The 20338-nt window shown below is 35.9% G+C and overlaps 1 protein-coding gene and 1 pseudogene across 1 annotated transcript; one reads left to right on the top strand and one right to left on the bottom strand.

Annotated features, from left to right (window-relative positions):
* Nucleotides 1-3255: 3255 nt before the first annotated feature.
* Nucleotides 3256-12837, bottom strand: LOC113780168 (annotated as a pseudogene).
* Nucleotides 12838-15662: 2825 nt separating this feature from the next.
* LOC113781359 lies at nucleotides 15663-20132 on the top strand. The gene is made up of 4 exons (XM_027327277.1): nucleotides 15663-15974; nucleotides 16520-16632; nucleotides 16732-16816; nucleotides 19783-20132. Exons 1-4 carry the CDS (start codon nucleotides 15750-15752, stop codon nucleotides 19870-19872), a joined length of 513 nt encoding a protein of 170 aa, XP_027183078.1. The 5' UTR covers nucleotides 15663-15749; the 3' UTR covers nucleotides 19873-20132.
* The last annotated feature ends 206 nt before the right edge of the window (nucleotides 20133-20338 follow it).

Genomic DNA, 20338 nt, shown 5'->3' with positions numbered 1-20338 from the left:
GACTATACTCCGCTGGTTATCATTGACTAATAACCGGGGATTTTCACCTAAAGTGTCGATTTTCGCGTCAAAAAGCAGCGATAACTATGAGTATGTGGTCTTAAGCGGTTAAAAGTTGAGTAACCGAGCTCCTTCATTGGAGAGATGTCGGAGGTCGCGTCAAAAGACTTGAATGGCTCAAGACTAAGCACTTCTTTCAAGAAAAAAAATAAAAAATAAAAAAAAAACAAAAAAACAAAAACAAAAAAAGAAGAAAAAAAGAAACAAAAAAAATGAAAAAAAATGATGAAAAAAATGAAAAAAAAAGAGAGTATACGAGCATGAAAGTATATGAATAATTGTATTGCCTGCGGATCCATGAGTCCTTATGTTGAGATTTTGCTTAATAGTTGGACTGGTTATTATTATTATTTTTTTTTAAATGTTGGTTGGATATTTTCTATTCTTAGATTAGTTAGTCTAGATTTGAAAGAGTCGTTGGTTTTAAAAGCTAGTTGGAGAGTTATCTCGTACTTGACAGTTATCTAAATTATACATTGGCAATAGTAGCTTTGATTAATAGCCATTGTTTTGAATTCAACTGCTGCAAAAATGTTTGCTCGCTTGGTTGTGTATTTAAAGTTTGAAATGCTTGAGGACAAGCATTGTCTTGGTGTGGGGAAATTTGATAGGGATATAATTATGCAGTTTATTTGTGGTTATTTGGTCTTAATTTTGGCAGTTTATTATGCAAAGTATTGGATTTCTGCCCAGATTTGGTATTTGTGTTATTTGTAGGCGAAGTGGTGTTAAAAGTGATAAAAAGAGACAAATTCCAGAAGACTAGGCATTATAAGGCGCGCCCACGCCAGACAAGGTAGAGTTGCGTGAAAAAGACGGACCGCGGGTCCTATCCTTTGGACTACCACCTTTCGTTGGAAACAAATTCTGAACTCACGTGGGATTAGGAAGCCTTTTGAATGAAGACTTTTGGCAGCAACACTATAAATAAAAAGACAGCAATAGACTAGGGATTATCTTGCGGTCTTTGTCTTTTACTTCTCAACGCAAGTTTTAGACTAGCGGCCGCACCCTTTTACTTCTTCATAGACAAAATTACTTTGAAGCTTGGAATCGCATAATCATTATTCGGCAAGGCTAAATCGTTTATCTAGTTGAGGAATAAATCAAGGATCGGGGCACCATAACTGTGAGATCGTTTTAATTGTTTATTTTTAATTTATATGTTCATGGGTATTTGATTATTCTCTATTTTTCCCTGAGTTATTATTGTTTAGATTTATTGGATAATTAGGCCTGTTATTCGATTGTCTAAATAATTGATAGCCAATTAAGATGTTGGCGCGTCGCCTTTAAGCATCTTGATTAGTGGCAAACGAGACAATTTCACCGCCTCGCAAGCGGTCTAATTTGGATCGTGGGGATAATTAATCTATCCTAAATAAATCCGCATGTGTGTTTGTCATCTAGAATTGGGTCTTTCTAATTTCTAATGTTGTGGCTACATTAAATCCTATGAGCGTTTCTGGGGTTGTCTAGTCACAAGAGGGTAGTTTATGAGCGTCTCTTGACTACCATAAAATTAAGGAAAGATTGGTGGTGGGGCGCATCGCTTGACCACTATAACCAGTTTATTCGTGAGTATATGAATTGTCCCTTGTGTCTGTGATCAGTTGTGTGCTTCGGTGCCAAGATTAATTCCTTGACTAGGTTGTTTTAATTCATTGTTATTTATGTAATTTGGTTCCTGCTATCTTACTCAACTTTGAATTTCCGTTTTTATTCCTTTTTAATTAGTTGGTACTATAGCTAAAAATCCCTCCCATCTTCCTGTGTGTGATAAATCTACCAGTTCCCTGTGGAGACGATCCTACTCACCACGATACTCGTTCAGTTTCACTAGTAGGTCTAATATAAATTTTATTTTTGGTGGTTTGACACCCACCAAAGATATTTGGGTTTTTTCTCATCATGCTATTACTTTAAACCATCCACATTTGAAAATGTAAGATTAATTATGGAAAGTAAATAAATACAAGAAAGTGCAAGTGAAATTAAATAGGGAATGTATATAAATGCAAAAGAGTAAAAATTATTAATATGTGTATATACATGATACGTTAGATGAATTTTAGATGTATTAAGGGGTGCCTTTGACTTAAAGAAACAACTATGAACATTTTTTTCCTAAAAAAATAACCAAAAAAAAAAAGGAAATGGATCTATGATTCAAAATCCAAAGTATCACGTCGCCTGGCTAACTTTTGATTGAGAACAGAAATGTTATGACTAATCTGGAACCAGAAACATAGAAGTAGGCTTAAATGAAGAAGATATTAGTATTTCATTAAAAAAAATTAGTTTTCTTATAATGCTATCACTTTATACCATCCACATCTTACTTGCAACTCAAATAACGAAACTCTAGTTGGATGAAGCTCATAATTATATCAAGAATGCTAATTTATATCTTGTAATTTCAAGTGCACATGACAATTTAACATTTTAGCAGTTCACTATTGGATTTTTTCTTGTATAGTTTTATTCACAAATAATTATCTAAGAAAACATAATTTCAGATTTTGTAACCTATCTATTGATAGTTATTAACAAATTTGTGGTATGGCGAAATGAAATTCGCGCCTCTGTCCAGGAAGTTCGTGCATTGAGTGGTCCACGTAAAAATTATATTAAAAAATAACAAGGGACTCTAACCCCACGTCATTTAAGTAAGTCTCAATGACTTAAAAAAAAAAAAGGTCACAATTTGCTATGAGCCACTCTGATTGCCAATAAATAGGATCCACATTCTTAATTTAAATACAATAAATGTTTCACAATTTAAAATTTTCCATTTTATAATTATGTTTGTCAAAGTATACATTGATGCGTTTATTCATGTGCATAAATTTAAAGACTTTTTTTCCCTATTATATTATTCATGTGCAATTTGTTAATTTGCATCAAATCATTGCAATTTTCAGCACTGGCACCTTCCTCTTCTTAATGAAACTATAAACCGCAATCAAACTATTGCATTCTTATGGATGCAAACAATTGGGACCATGGCGTAAAATAGCAACAGTGTCTTAAGAAAAGTCTTAAAATGCCCAAGGCAGAAATGGCAACCACGCCAACAGTCTCTTTTGATCTTTCTGGTAGTGACCTAAGTTTCTTTAAGGAAAGATCCAAATATGGGAGACCAGAGTTGCATTAGGGAGAGACAGAGATTGGACTTTGCAACACAGAAGGATTAACTGTTGAAATTTTACAAATGAATCATTGGTCAGAAATCAAGAAACCATGCAGGTCTCAAAAGCAAACAACTAATTAATTAAAAAAAATGTATCTTTGCCCTTCAACATTTGGCTCACTAGGAGGGACAAGGAACATAACTTTACAGTTTTAATTATCTGGGCGAAAGGCAAGCAAACAAATATCTTCATCCTACCAAAACAATAACTGGTGCAAAATGTCACCTAGGAGGCGTTTCAGATAGCTGACTACTCAGTGCAGAACTTGAGGGATTAGTCGGCAGAGTTTCGTTATCCTGAGAGCTCAAACTACCCCATTTTGGCTCTGTATCCGATGGCTCGATTACATGAACAGCACCATCACTCATACCAAGAGCAAATTGGCTGGGATCGGATGGATGTGCTGCAATCACCATGGGACTGCTGCTGCCACATTTGAAAACCCACGTCAGATCCATAGAAACGCACCACTTAAAGTTCAAGATAAGATTAGCAATTTTATGAACTGAATGTCAATGCAAAAGCATATATAGTTACAAAATTTCTCCATTGCCGCTCAAAATGAACAAAATGAGAGTTACAGAAAATTGCTTTAGAAATTTTGAACCTTTTCAATTACTGACCTACTCTTGTATTTTAGATTAGTTCTAAAGACAAGCCAAGGAAATTCCAAACTGTATACTTGATGCAATAGGATGTGTTCAAAAGCACACAACTGCACGCTACATGATAGACTCGTTTCAGTCTTCCAGTCAGATACGTATGTGAATCACAAGCAAAAACAAAGTCAGGATCCACACAGAGAGACACTTGTGCTAGCAAAGAGAGATTTTTTACCATGGTATATCCTGAACCTGTTTGACTGTCTCAGACCATGGCAGAAACTTAAAGAACTATGAAGCATGACCAGCTTCTTTAATGACAAGTCAGATGAGTATCATCATTTCAATACCTGACAATTGATGAAGACATGTAAGCCGATGGTGCTATCCAACATCGGAGCCTCAAGCTAATCCAATTGCACCATCCAAAAATCCCGTGTAGACCAACAGGCCATCACAAGAGTATATTGCACTTGAAATGGAGGCAGAAAGTGCATCTCGTGGGTACCACTGCAATAGAATAAACAGTTAAAATCATGACAATAAGGAGGTACTCAACGCAAACACTTCGAAAGACCTCTGAAGAGGAAGGGATAACATTACTGGAAGACCACTCTATTGAGTCTTATACCATACCAGGGAACAAATTTATCCAAATTTTTGCTGCATGGAAGAGTTTTCATATTTACCATGTAACGATCTACAGCATGAATCCCAATATTTGGGGAAAAAGAAGATGAGAAGATGCTATACAAGCAGACATGGGAATGGAAATTTGAAGGCCACTAAATGCCATTCACTGAATTAATCTAGAAAAACAAAATGGAAGATAAAGTTATTGTCTCTCTTCCCTCTTTCAACCTTCTTCTGGTCCTTGGTAGAAACATAACCGATTAGGGAAAGAAGGAGAAAATCACATCCATAGTTAACCCAAACACAAGATGTATTATGCTTGAATCCTTGCAAAATTGATTTTCATAATGCCCTTTTATCATTCCAGTATTTGATTGGCTATGCACCACAGAATGTAGGGAATTAAGATTGCATCAGTGGGAAGAAAGTCATATCAGAGGACAATCTAGAGTTTCAAGCCAGACTGAAACCGAAGAACTAAATCTCTCTGATTCTCAACACATATAGCAAGTATACGATTTAAATTTTGATTGAAACATGTACTAATTAAACCAACTAATAAATTCCCTTAGAATAAAGCAGATACTCACCGAATTCAAACACTCAAGTTGAGTGTCATAAACAGCAATCTGACTTTCATGACTGACCAGCAGATGACATTGATCATTGTGGAACTGAACTTTAGTTTCTCCAATTAGGGGTGATGTATGACCTGGTGGTGCTTGTATAGCTATCATTTTCTTCTTCTCCCAACCATCAATGTTCCAGATACATAGCTGCAAACAATATGGCGCACCAATCATGAGCAGTTAGCTCCTTAACATTTTGACAGATGATTAAGGAGATAATTTCAAACTAGACTTGGAAAAAAAGAAAAGCACTTGCCTGTGCATCAGCTCCAGATGATACCAATACATTCAAGTTCTGGGAGAAAGCAAGCCCAGTGATTTGCTTATGGTGCCCCTTAAGCTTGGTTTTAACCTATAATTCAAAACAAGGGTCAAAAAGAAAAACAGCTGATAGTTCCATCTCAAGCAGGGGAAAAGAAGACATACAAGCCAATAGTGAAGCGGCCATCACATATAATCAACAGATCTGTAGGCTTCTTAATTCCAAAAGCTAAGTATACACTAACAAAATAGAAAGCAACCTTCTTCTTAGTCCTTTTTACCAGTCAATCTAGGGAAAAATAGATTTAAAGAAAGATCATATGCACAAACGTCACAACATCTTCCCTTTAAATGAATACAGAGGCATGTAATGCACAAGAAGAAATTAGGGTATATCACGCAATACAGATGCAAGAAAACAGGAAAACTACTATGGAAATGTGCAGGAAGGACCCAAATAAACATTGGTTGGAGTTTTCACAACAACAAAAAAAAAGACTAAGTTTTCCATACTCATTTAATAAATCAGGCTCTTGCCCCTACTCCAGAATCTGACTAGCACCAAACAGAATATAAGTTTTTTTCCTTCCTAATTTCCTATTTAGTCTTAAATTTGAGGACCTTTAGAAATTATAGGTGATTTGGGCCTCCAAATGATGCCACATTCAAGATAACAAAGCACGAAATCCTCCTGTAAGGCTCAAACTGGTATAGTATAATCCACAATTGACCTATTGTGGAAGGTTTAGGGACTCAAAGGGGCTGCCTCAACAACAAAAGATATACTCTGAGGTAGACCAAGAGAATTAGTCAAGTGATTGCAACAAAAATCATGCATAAAAACTTTCATTTTCAAAACATCCTGCGGCAGCATCATCATCTTTATCTAAAAGCCATTGAAGTGCTAAACAAACAATTTCTTTAAATAAGCAACATGATCAGCACTTTGAAATAGGATAATATTCACAGATCCAAAGGGATGACAAGAAAATCTACCTCATCAACTCTGACATTGTATATTTGTATAGTGGAATCTTCCATTCCTATGGCAATAATATTGTTGTCCTGAGGATGGAATCCCAAGTAGGTAGCTGCTGGAGGTGGAGACATGAAAGTAGTCATGACCTGACCAAAATTCAAGGGATTGGATTTGTCATCTTAAACCATCAGCAGAGGTCGTGCAAAGGTCAGACAACGCAAACAATGGACACAATCAAAACACAATCCGAGCATAAAAAATGACAGATAAGCAAAAGAGGACTTTGACCCATAAACATAATGGCATTAGGTGCAGAGGGTAACAACAGACCTTAAACGTCGTCATATTGAACAAAGAGACCTTGCCACCAGATGCAGACACGACGTAAGAGTCATTCTTTGATAAAGCAATGCATGCGGGTGACTCTTCTGCTCGTTTGGCTTCACTTAGATCATTAGACATGAGAGCCCTGCTACTTTGGCTGCCACATCTGAGGAATGATGGATGCAGTAGACTGATATGCGCAGAACATACAACACGGAAGAAAAAAAATACAAAAAATGGGACACATCAGATAAGGTTAAACTGAAGGAAAAAAGAACAGAAATGGAAACAACATGCTGAAAATCCAACCGTTCCAGAAAGATTCCATTCACTGCACTGTCATTTCCAGAGCCTATGAAGAGCATTAGAGCCCAACGCCAAAAGCGCAAGACCAGAATTTGTTTAAAGCAAACGCAAAATCCGTAATTCCCATATTTCTTGCTAAATAAAAGTACCAAGGGTATCCGTTGATAAAGAACTTTCAAAGCATTACACACAGCAAGAAATTCTATAAAATATAGGATAATCGCATTTAACACTGAGACTTACACACTATTACTGATATCCCCTCAACTTCTGATTGCAGCACTTTAATACCTCATTCAACTTTTTAGAACATCATGACATCACACCAACACCAGGCACAATAAATACATTTTCATCAGGAGACCTGAATGCATATACATCAATAACCTTAACTCAGCGTCTCTCTCTCTCTCTCTCTCCACTTTTCTCATCCTTATGCCTTTGGAATAAGTTTAAGGTTTTAGAAAGGAGATAATCTGTGATTGAGAGGTTTGGTCATTCTGGTGGCTTGAATGCATCTAGCGAAATGGCCAACTGGCTATAGGGTAACTGGTTGGGAAGCGCTAAATTGTTGCCGGGACATGTTACATAAAACAGGAAGTGGGATATGCTATGCTGTTCACTGGCTGGGTTAAGTTGACTTGTGCAATCAAATTCTGTCCTACAATGAATGCTTTCCCAAGAAAACGAAAATTATTTCAATAAAAGTGAGGATCCCACCCATGTACCATGCATATACCTTGCTAGTAGCCAGAGGGTCAGGCAACCTTAGCGTCTTGAGTTGATTTGCCTCAACTATATCAGAAAACTTCCAGCATTTAATTCTATCAGCATTATCTGAAATCATTGGTTTGACATCAGCTATAGCCTATTGTGCTTCCCTCCATGGTAGGCTGTAAATGAGTCAGATCAATGAGTGAGCCAAACAGAGCACAGCAACAACATTGAAGATGGATGTACAGACAGAAATCATCAATTAAAAGACAAGTTTTTAAAGACAATAAAATGGGAAAAACAGAATACAAGATTTCCAATGGATAACGACTGTTGAATTCTGTCGGTTCGTTCAAGGATTGGAGCAACAGGGGCAGCAACATGACCAATAGGGCCCAAAGAACCAGCAATTGCAGGCTGCAGGAAACAATGCAAAGACATAAATCATGTGATGCCCTTCTGCAAAAAAAGAAAACGAATAAAAAGAGAAGTGGAGGTACTTTAACATTGACTTGTTCAGAGAAAGCCCTGGATCCCTCGAATGTTCTGCTCTCCAGCATCCTCAACAAGTATTGTCCATCTGTATTCACCAATATTTTGATTCCATTTTCGCTTGTTGTAACAGCAAGCAATGATCCTTCTTTGTTGAATCTCAGTCTAGGACTTGCCTGCAATGACTTATCATTGATTTTAAATTTGCCAAGTTGCAGTAAAAGGCTTATCAACAAAATATGGTTGTTTTCAAAAGAGATACTAACAGGCAATCTCCCATCAGCATTGGTGAAAGCAATCATGTTGTTATTATCCATGTCCCAAAACTTAATCTGAAACTCATCACCAGCAGCTAAGAAACGATTCCTTGTTGTATCAAATTGCACCACACTCAAAGACTGTTTCCTAAAACCAGAGTATGTCCTCTTGACAGCTCCTTCACTCTCATTCCATTCAACAAGGTGGGATTCACCTTCTTTGCTCGTCCCACAAGAGAATAATCTGAAGCAATAACAGATTGATGAAGCAACTTTGGACAAATCAAAAAAGGAAAATAAAAAAGTCATAGAGAACAGAAACCGCCAATGCTTTCCAAGGGAAAAGTATGCAAAAGAAAAGAACACAGAGTGCTAATTTTCACCATGCTAGATTTTGGCTTCAGAAGAACATCTCGAGGGTTACATGAATGTTTAAGCAGAAATAACTTGCATCTTAATTGTCTTTGATGCCATTGCCAAAGAATTATACCACCATATGAATTTACAAGAATTGGAAAGAACCTATTTCCTTATTATTAGAAAGTTCAACAAATTAGGCATCTCAAAATACACAGCTGTTCCAGAAGTTTTAGAAGAATATTTAAGAACTTGTTTTGTTAATAATGGTAAGGACCTGATAATGTTCAAATGTTATCAGACTTGATGACAGTGCATCCTGTGCCAAAAGCACATAGGGTGACAGCATAGTCTACAGAGACAGTAGCAATAACTAAAACTATCATAAAAGCAATTGTAATTGAAAGAAGCAGAAAACGTGTTATACTTTCAACCCCAAAAAGAAAAAATAGCGTAAGATGAAGTCACATCTATTGGTAAGAAATATACACCAAGTGTAAGTATATTATGAGCATCAAATTGGAATCGATTAAACAGCATAGAGCTTCTGAAATTGCCTGGTTCCATCAGCACTATATGCCATTGTTGTGCACCAAAGTCCGGAAGCATCATAATCAACCCTAGACCCCAAGCAATTATAAAGCCATGCTTTTATCTTTCCATCAATAGCTGTAGAGAAAATAAACTGCAAACAAACACTGATTTATTATGATGATGTCACGTCGAAGGACTCAAATAATCAAGATATGATTCTTTTTCACAGCCACACTTCAAGATGACCCAGAAATTAATTCAGATGTCAGAAACACCTCCTTGTAAAAGAATAAAACAGTCAGCATATCACCCTTAAGGTCTTACCTGGATATTCTCTTTATAATGAGGGCAGACAGAATATACACGAGCTTCATGGCCTTCGAATATAAACAGCCTGCGGCCAGCAACTGCATCCCGAACCTGTCATAGATAGATCCATGAAAATAGATAAAATAAAACCACACTAAGATGTTCATGGAAGATTAGTACCTCGATCATCATGTCATCCCCACAAGTCACTACACAGTTGCTTGTTAGGATGAGCAAAAGCAACGTCATTTACACCGCCGATATGAGCATCAATCTAGAAAATCCAAGCAGTAATCAGCAATCAGACATTTGTACGATTACCACTCACAAACAGACACAGCAAACAGTTTAAAACCAACATACCTCCAAGTGCTGTCTCAATTCGCCTGCTGGATTGTAGGTATATATCTGAACAATATGCTTGGAAAAAGCAACACCTAGTAAACCAAATGACAACAGAATTTGATATGTGTTTTAAATAAACCTAATGAATTTTGACAAGGTCAAGTAGAAAAATTGAGAAATACCAAGTATAGATCCATCTGGGCCCCAAATGCATCGGTTCACAGATACGGTAGCATCTTTCACCAGAGTTGTCTAGAGTCATTTAAGGTTTTTGTAATGTTACGAGACAAATTTGGAAAATTAATAGACAATAACTAGTTTAAGATTTAAGCACCTTAGTCAAGGAGCGACAGGTTAAAGTATCATAAATACAGACCTGTAACTGCCTTGAACAGGCCGAGATATCCCAAACTTTGAAAGTTTTATTAGCCAACCTCTCTCGGGAACCAACTTCCCATATGCTAATGTCACCAACATTTGTTCCAACTACCAGGTAGAGTAGCCAGCAAAATACTTAAAGCTCAGAATGATGAGAGGCTATCATAAACAATCTTAATTAATATATGACATTTGGAATTAGAGGCTATCATAAACAATCTTAATTAATATATGAAATGGTTAGCAGGGTAACTTCACATGATTAAGCTCAATGCAAGTAAAAGAAGGTCTCTGAAGAATCAACCTAGAAGAACAGTCTATTGCTGAGGATGGAAGTCCAAACTCATAACATTAGATCCTTGGCTCAGGTTACGTGCAACAGTTTTAGGAAGGTCATCTGGCGAGTAAATATTAGGAGAATGAGTAGAACCAGAAAAGGAAACCTAGAAAAATATTTGTATCAGCATGTATGGTCACTAGAAAAACTGCACCCATCAAGGAATCAAATAAACAGATCATAATCATGCAAAACATGCCAAAACTTCTTCATTTATACAAACCTCATCAGATTGGCCAACACGAAGCCGTTTCATTAAATGCTCTGAATCAGCAGTTTGATAGTCCATTGCTGAAGCACCAGGTGGAGTCCTCGGATGTTTCAGAACGGTGGCTAAAAACATGGCATGAGGTAATCATAGTCTATTAACCCAAAACATCATCCAGTACCAGCAGTTATAATTTGAAAACTGACCTGCACCAGGTGCCTGAACAATAGCTGGAGGACCTGCTACAACAGCAGCATGCGGTACAGAATGGTTAGCACTAGATATCCACCCCGCAATGGCACTTGGAGAAGGTGAAACAACTCGTTGGAATCGCTGCAGGAAGACAGTTTGGAATAGTGACAAGGTAAACAAAAGGCATAGCCAATTTTGGATATAAAGAAGATCATTAACTTACACCATGGGCTCCCAGAGGCAGAAAAGTCCCAGGTTTAGGTACAGGTCCAGCAAGGAGACTATTAGAAGGTGGGGGAGCACAAGCTCCATTACTAGACGAACAAGTATGATCAGTGAAAAGACCGGGGGTTCTTACGAAGTTGATGCTGCCAATTAAGACTGCAGAAAGAAACAAAGTTCAGTGAAAATATCCTACTAAGGAAAGCAGGAACCATGAGAAAAACAAATACTGTCTACTTCCCTAAAACCTTAAATCAGTAATTTAACATTCAAAGTTAACATTTACAACAATGCCACTTAATATACAAGACAGGGACACATGAAGATGTATCCTACATATTCACATCTAATTATAATCAGATAGTGATACATAGATAGCAGCGTAACCTCTGATTAATCAGTGTGCGCAATCTTGAAGCTTTGAATGCTGGAAATGTGAGCTTATCACGGAACAATGGATTTGCTTCTATGAGCTTTTTCAGTTCAACCAGCATAACGTTTCGTGCAGACTTAGTGTCCCCATATTTGGAAAGCTGCTCATTCTGTCTAGAACAATGCCACAAGATAATTCAAAAGGCACAAAGAAACTGAAAGTATTGTATGGCTCAAATGCTGAATCTGATTACCTAAAATTCTCAAGAGTTAATAACTGGGTAGTCTCCTTGAAGAGATCTTCAATGAAAGAGGCAAACCCCTTAAGATCCTTGACAAGAATATCAACAGCTTTTGCTCTGTCATTCCTGCATAGTAAGGTAAGGAATAATCATAACTTCTCAGATTTTATCATAACTCAGCAACTCCCTGCTCTTTGACATAAAATCTTACTTATCAAGAGCTTTAAGATACTTTTGCTTTCGTAATTCAAAGAAAATCTTCATTGAATAGCGGTTATTCTCAACCTTTGTGAACCCACTCAGGTATCATTCAACTTCTTTCCATTCTCCTGCTTGAACTTGATCTTCAAAATATTTCATATTGAAGAAGAATCCAGACTCTTGTTCCAACCTGAATAATATTACATGCTACTCTACCATAAACTCAGAAGCAAGCATGCCAAGAGTCTTCATATTTAAACTAATAGAGTCATTTAATAAATTCCTTCAATTAACATGTATTGTACAAACTCTTCATGTTAATTAAATCCAACTTCAGAAAATGGCAAATCTTTATTTTTCTTTTCTTTCTAGGAAGAGTGACAGTTTGTACATAGTCTTTTCACACTTTCACCGTTCCCCAAATCATATAGAAGAATAACATTCAGTTGTAATTCAGTCTCACAAACCTCCCTCCCAAGCACATTGACAACAAAAAAGAAAAAATAAAATGCTTTATTCTATTTCATCAGCTCGTTCATTTCCAACAACAGTAGAAACAGGAATCAAGAAATGAATGACTTCGTCTTACAATAAATGAACAAAACTTACTTGTGGACTGTCTCCTTGAACTTCTCCTCATCCAAGAACTGTAGTATTAAGAAAACCAGTTCTCGACTCAAGGATGGCATGGTAATGTTGCCCGGTACCCCTATCCACTCCAGCGCAAATATCTGATATTAAAGGAAAAAATGCAGATTGAAATAACACAAATAGCTCTTCAAGCCTCCACCTTTTTTTCAATCAAGCTCAACCTCATTCATCTCAACAATAGAATTGCTTGATTACCCAATAACATTCGCACCAAGAAGTACAACATCAAACTCATATCACCACAGAAAGAATAGATATTTCGAACCACCATTACTCCCAGCTTAATCAAATTGTCACATTTTTAACAACTACATAGACATATATCCATTGGTAATTATAAATAAAAAAGAAAATGCAGAATCTACTATCACTGCAATACCATCATCTTCTCCTAACCATCAGTTATCGTTACAAAAAGAAAAAAAAACCTCCTTTTTGCTCATCTTCAACCTTCTAACACCAACACATTAATAATGCAAATCATACAGGCTACAGCAAAGATTACAACTTTCTGAAGAAACCCCTTAAAAGCCCCCCAAAACTGAATTTCTCAGCACAAAAACAAGAACCAACAAACCAAAAATTTTCGTTACCTACAAATATCTACAAATCACACTTGGAGAACAGAAAAATAAGCCATTTTCTGGATCCGGGTCGATGCGAAATTGAAGCAAAATTGCTGAAAATGCATATTTATAAAGTTAAAAGAAGCAGCTTACTTGAAAGATATGACCCCAAATGGTAGGGGAAGAGAAGGTAGGTATTTTCTTTCTTTCAAAAAGAAAGCCTCTGCAAAGCAACACCAGCAGCACCAGTCTAGTCCCACCGGCCACCACTAGAGCAGTGTACTTTCCTTTGCCTTCCTTTTTGTGCTTTCTTTCAACTTCTCTGTATATTCCGTACGTTGGAATTTCTATTTTCTATATCTGAAACTCTCCATTTATAGGCTGGGGAAGGGGGCTCATGTGTTTATTAATTATATAGTGTCTGAAATTCTCAATGACTGAAGAAATGATAGGAAAGTGAGCCCGGGAACTGAATTAGGCAGTTAATACTAAAGAGTTGTATTGGTAATATGTCCACGTGTTTGGTTTCAGTTGGTTATGAATTGGATTTGATGGCTGAGATTAATAATTACCCAAGTTTTTGCTGCTAATGTTGCCAAATCATTTCTTAATACCACAAAAAGATGATTAAATCCCAACCAACCAATCCCCCCAAAAAAAACCCCCCAAGAACACCAAAAAAAAAGCTCTTGATTTGACTTGACAATTAATCGTGGCATTTAGGGGAAAAAATTGTTTGTCAAATAACTTTTTAAATTTGATACTTTAAATGGCCTAAAATAAAAATATCTTTTCAAGTTTATTATTATTTTTTTGTCAAAATTGCAAGTTTATTATTATAGTGTTAATATTTTGAAAGAATGAAGTCATGAGGAGGAAATAAATATAAATGTATACTTTTAAACGATTATTCAGTGTAAATTGGGTATAAAAATCAGTGTTTATTATATCGAATTAGAAATAAATATTTTGTTCATTCTTTTTTTTGAATCGTACTCAAAAAAAAAAATATTGTATCATTATTTAAAATAAACTTGTTTATAAGATAAAAATTAACTAAAGAATGTTTTAAGAGTTTACAAATAACAAGTCTTTGAAAAAAGAGCTATGGAAAGGCTTTCTTCGTTTACCTTGGAAAAGAGACATTGTGTAATTTGTCCTCATACGTGTCTTTAAATCCATTGATCAATTCTCTCTTTTCGCTCTCTTTAAAGTAAGATGTTTTTGGATGACAAATGTCAATTATATTTTTTAGTACCTCATTTAACTTAGTTATGCTAAAGTGTGTAAGAATTTGCTTGAGTTTTATATGGATGAAATTGAGCCACAATTTAGTTAGCATGCAAGGTTATTTATTACTAGTATTCCTTTCTAAATTGGTATATATACAACTCTTTTGGAACCAAAATTTTAAATCTATTATGCCAAAGTAATCATCAACTTAGTATGACATTCTTAACTTTTTTTTTTTTTTGGTACTCTGCAATGCTAAATAACTGATAGTTTTTTCGGATGTAAGAATCATATTATCACAATGCATTAAAAAAAAAGTTAGTTGGATATTTTATCTTTGCAAAAATATAAATTTTATTCAATATTTAGACATCTTTATGAAACCTAAAAAGTAACTCAAACTGTTGATTCTCAATTAAATAAAACCTAACAGTAGACTGGTAATAAAATCATTAATCGCCACCAGTCTTTTGGGTTGGTGATCACCACCAAGCAATTAAGTTTTGGTGGTGTGGTACCTTGACCTCCTATAAATTTGCCACTATATGTGGCTGTATCCAGTGGCTTTCTCCGATGGTGATTCAACTTCCATCACCGCCTCTTGGTGATTCAACTTCCGTAGACTCCCCCTCCTCTTAGATTAGAATAGATTAAGTTATAAAAATATTATCGTTATGACAAAAAAAAACCATTAATCACTTAAATTAAAAACTATTCCCACACATTCTATGGCTAAATTGAACTTTCCTTATTTAGCCAGATTATAAACCAAATTAATCACAAAAAATTGGAAGTCTATTTTTATAATCAAAACCATTACTACTATCCTTCAAGTTGGTAGAAACTATGTGCAAAGCATGAATTAAGCATATTACAATTGGCTATTTGATTCCTTTACTTAGATGATTGCCACTTAAAGGTTTTTTTTTTAATGGTTGTTGAAATAGTAAATTCTGTAATTTTCGGAAGTTTTATTAATACCCCAATTTCAAACTTTCATTTCCATTCTACCCTCTCCAGTCTCCACTAGTTTTAGGTGGGTCCATTGAAGAAACCCCCAATTAAACTACAAAACCCCAGCAGAAAGCCCCAAGAAAAACACACAGTAGAAGACACTCACGGGCACACACAGTGAGGCCTGAGAGACGACGATGCAAAGATGGTGCTCAAAGCTCCGGACACTGGCTTCGGCACTGCATTCCTCAGCAAAGCCGCAAAATCCCACCCCAATTTCCATACGGCCCCTCCACATTTCTCCTAATTTACTCAACAAGTCCACTGCCCAATTTGCAAATATCCCCAAATTTAAGGCCCTTCAAAATGTCCCTCAAGTTCCTCACCCCTCAAACTCCAATCCGTCTCATCTCCCTCTTTCTGTAAGTATATTTCTGAACCCTTTATCTGATTTTGTTCTCACGTTTCATTTCTTTTTTGGCTAGTAAGAGCATTTTTTAATTAAAAATTTAGCTTTTTTAATTTTGTGATGGCCAGCGAGTTTTGTAGCAAATTTGAACTGAAAAATGATTGCTTTGTTTTTTGGGGGGTTTTTATGGCCTTTTTTTTTGTTGCTTTTAAATATGGATTACGTTTTGAGCTCAAAATAGAGGGAGATATGGTTATTGGAAATTTATGTTACTTTTTTCGGTTTATTGCAATTTAATATTGAATTTATTCAACTGTTGAAATTTTATTGGCTGCTGTGTGGTCTTATGGTTTAACAAGAAAATATAGCTAGTAAGATTATTTGTTGAAATTGATTAATATCTTGGTTTAATGGATTGATTAGAGAATCTAGGATGGGTTAACTGACTTAGAATTTAACTTTATTGGTATTGGGAGTTTTTTTTTTTTTTTGTTATTGGTCTGTTCTTTATTATCAGCAAGTTCTAATGTCATTTGTTTTGATTGTTGTCATCTGCAGTTTTTTCAAGTTAGGCATATTACTGCAAAACAGAGGAAAAGAAGGTTAAAGAGTAGGCAACCATTGACTCCAATCACTTCCAAAGTCAAGAAAATCAAAATGAAATGTTATTCGTATGTAAATCCCTTGATCACATGCAAAGAAATTCGTTTTAGTGGTCTGTATTTACTATTTGCAAGCATCTAATGATTTTGATAAATTTTATCTCTCAGGTCATTTAAGGGAAGATTTAGAGTTATGAATGATGGGCAAATTAGGCGTTGGAAGGAAGGGAAGCGGCACAATGCACATTTAAAGGTCTTTTTATTGTCCTACTGCTGGTTAAAATGATAATAACATTATTTGCGTTGGTATGAATTTTAATCTGGTGCTTTTAGCATAGTTGCTTGTTATAGTGCTACTGTTTTTTTCACTGTTGTGAAAAAATGCACCTTGCGTTTAAACTTGTTTTCTGTTACCGCACCTTCATTTAGATGTTATAGGAGTTACATTGGTTCCATGTTGTTGCTTATCTGTTTCTGTAGTAGTTTTAAGGAAAAGGTCATGAGTGTATGGTCAAGATAGTAGGGGGAAAACATCTGTAATTGAAAATTGCAGTGAGTAGAGAAGATTTCCAAAAGTTCACTATGGAACTTTATTGAATGTGCTCTTCTTGGAGTGTACGTATTATAAAATAGAAAAAGAGCTCAATAGATTGCCTTCTATAGGCCGTGCTCAAATGCATTTTCTGTTTTTCCATAGGAGGAAGTTGGATTTGCATGGAATGGCATAGCCTTCTGAAATTTTCATGTCACTCAGCTTTCCCATCAGTTTCTTTTTGCTCTTGCCATAAAAGAAGGATAGGTACTATGGGGTACCATGTCTTATAAGTACGCTAACTAATTTGTTTGTATTGTTGGCATAACCATTTGAAATGCTTCTATGATCTCCACTTTCTTCTTTCTGCTTCTCATTTATTGAATTTGATTGGCAGGCTACAATATTAGCAAGTCCTCCAATTTCCCATCCTCCTTTGCTCCAGTCCTTTGACATGAACTATCTATTTGATTGACAAATAAACTACAACTGGAAGCCCTTATAGTTAAAAAAGAGAATTGTTCCTAAATCTAAACACAACCTTAAAATATAAAAGAAATGATCAAGCCTTTGAATAATTGTGTATGACATTTAGGGAACATGTCACTCCTGACAGAGTGGAGAATGGAAGGACTACCTTTCTGGATTAAGCCTGAGTTGCAACAAAATACTAGCTTACTGTGAAACTATCTGTCAAATTTATGAGATAACTTGTGAGGGAGGAAGAAAATGTGGAAAGAATTCTTTTCTCCATTCACTGACAAGGGACTTGGGAATAGTCTCATCTTCAAGCTCCCCTTGCTAGTAATGGTTACCAGACTGTATGGCGGGGAAAGGATATGTTTCAGAGTGATTGGCTGTCCATTATACTCTGAACCAAATTACATGGCAAACTATATGCATGGATGAAACTTAAGGTGGTTAGCATGATGTCTGTGAGGCTTTTACATTTGCAAGGCACGTTTATCTAAGAGTCTTATTTCATTGGATATGCTGGAGATATTTCTTTGAAAAATTTAGGAGCAGACAGACAAGATCGAAGTTTGATATCACTGAAAAATTGCAGTTTGATATCATGTATGTTGAGGGTCATACCTTGGCTCTCTTTTCCTTGTTAGAGGTGTAGGTAGGTGATGTTATCTTGTTAGCGTCTCGTCTTCTAATGTCTGTTCTGGTGTTATTTTAGGTCTTAATAATATCTTTCTCATCTGCATAGCTGGTCACTCTGATTTTTCAAAAAAAAATTGATATGCAAACAGATAATTAGTACTATGTCCAACAAGTAATAATATTATTGTGTTCTATGAGGAAAACAAGTTCAAGATGAAATTATCTTTTAGTCTAGAGGGAATAAAGGCAGGATGAAATAGAAAAATGTCAAGTTAGGAGAGGTAGTTCAAAAAGATAAAAGTGGATAAGTTTGTCCCTATCGGTTTGGGTTTTTTGGCAGGATTAAATGATGATTTTGAATTCAAGAATTAATTAAATATCTTTTCATAACGTTCTGGGGGTTAAACTGACAGTATGAAAAGATATTAATGCCTCTCTGGTTTTCTCTATGTTTCTCCCTAATTTGGAAGCATCTTTCTCATCTTTTCTTCCCTTAGTGAATTCCGAACAGAAAGAAAGATTCTCGCTCTCGCCCCCTCTCTCTCTTTTTCACTTTTTTAGTTCACAATTCCCTAGCAAACAGGGCTTTTCGAAGAAATAATTAGCTATTTCACAAGGGGGAAAAAGGGCTTAAAGCTAATTCAACTGAGTAATCTTGAATGAGACGCCAAGCATTTATATCTGAACTTTAGGTGCATATGGGGGTGTAGAGTTTGTGACACATCAACTATTTCCCTTGTACATAGGTTTACCATATCCTTTATTTGTTGACTGCCAATTTCCGTAAGTTACTCCTGTTCCTCCTCGTTTTGCATTGATAGGCACCCTTGTGTGAATTAGTATGCTGGATACATCTATATGGATCAAACCCATATGTGGCATGGGATTAATATGACCTTTCATGTGGATGTTTTCTTTAATTATGTGCTGAAGGGATTGCAACCCTGTAACAGAATTATGCAGCTCTATAAATAGGAAATCAAACACCATAAGGAATAAAGGTGGAGGTGTGCAATTGATTTTACACAGGCTAGGGACCTTATTGAATTGTGTTGTCTTCCTAGATGTGATTGAAGCTTTCAATGATTGAAATTTTGCTGCTGTATTCACTTGTAGAGCTGCAGAACGCAGTTCCCTCTCAGATTTTCACTTTTTCTGATATGGTATCATCATCTGTTTGAATGTTTCGTTGTTGAATGTGTAGAGAAAGATAACCATAGTTTTTAGCTGAGGTGTATGATATTGTCTGTCTACCCCTCCATTCATGGCTGTTTCATTTTGGTTATTATTATGATTTTTTGAAGTACTGCTTTATGTGGAAATGCTGTCTGTATTACTCTTACCGCACAAAAGGGATATCACTGTGTTAATTTTTGCCTCTTTCTCCACTTCTAAACTACAAATGTGGAGTATTGTGTCGTGTGCTGAAGATTCTTTGGGAGCTTTTCTCTAGACGTTTTTTTTTTGTGTCGAATAATTTTTTCCCTCTCTTGACCATATTTGCAAGACTTTGGCTGTTAGGAACAGTTATCTAGGATTGATACTGTGTGAGGTTAATATGATCATTATTTATGCAGTCTAAGAAAGCAAGGCGCAGGCTTAGACGTCCTGGTACTGTCCCATTGGCTTATGCAAAAGTGATGAAGAAGCTCAACTTTTCTGGATGAACTACTATTGACCTCACGGCTGCTACTGTTTTTGCTTGAAAAAAGGCATTTGTCAAAGCTAGTTTTTATTTGTTCTGTAACTCATTTTTTAGAATAGAACTCTGGTGAAAAACATTTTTCTAGGGATTTTCTGCAGCCCATTCTTTTAATTACTGCACATTAACTTGAACGATAACAGGCTATTACACAACCGATCTGGATTGAAAAATCCCTTTGGCAATGAAATATCGAATAATAGACTAGTAGCTTTCTGGATTAAACCTCAGAATTGAGCAACACTATTAATGTTTGGTATTGATTATGCAGTCTTATTGCAATCACTAAAACAGCAAGATTGCTGATATGATTGAAGGTATACCAGTTCTTCACTGTACAGTAGGGACTTGGCATGAGTAGGTCTGTCAAAGGTTGATAGACACTTGAGCAGCAAAATTCATGGAGAAATTAGAACACAAACAAAGAAAAG

Source organism: Coffea eugenioides, chromosome 8, assembly GCF_003713205.1.
Source record: "Coffea eugenioides isolate CCC68of chromosome 8, Ceug_1.0, whole genome shotgun sequence".
Lineage (NCBI taxonomy): Eukaryota > Viridiplantae > Streptophyta > Magnoliopsida > Gentianales > Rubiaceae > Coffea > Coffea eugenioides.
Note: the sequence above shows the minus strand (reverse complement) of the source record. Positions and strands in the feature narration are given on the sequence as shown.

Excerpts from the sequence above, each read along its gene's own strand:
- LOC113781359 (XM_027327277.1), top strand. The coding sequence starts at position 15,750 with ATGCAAAGATGGTGCTCAAAGCTCCGGACACTGGCTTCGGCACTGCAT. Across the intron at positions 15,975-16,519 it reads CGTCTCATCTCCCTCTTTCT|TTTTTTCAAGTTAGGCATAT; the intron begins GTAAGTATATTT and ends TGTCATCTGCAG. Across the intron at positions 16,817-19,782 it reads GGCACAATGCACATTTAAAG|TCTAAGAAAGCAAGGCGCAG; the intron begins GTCTTTTTATTG and ends TTATTTATGCAG.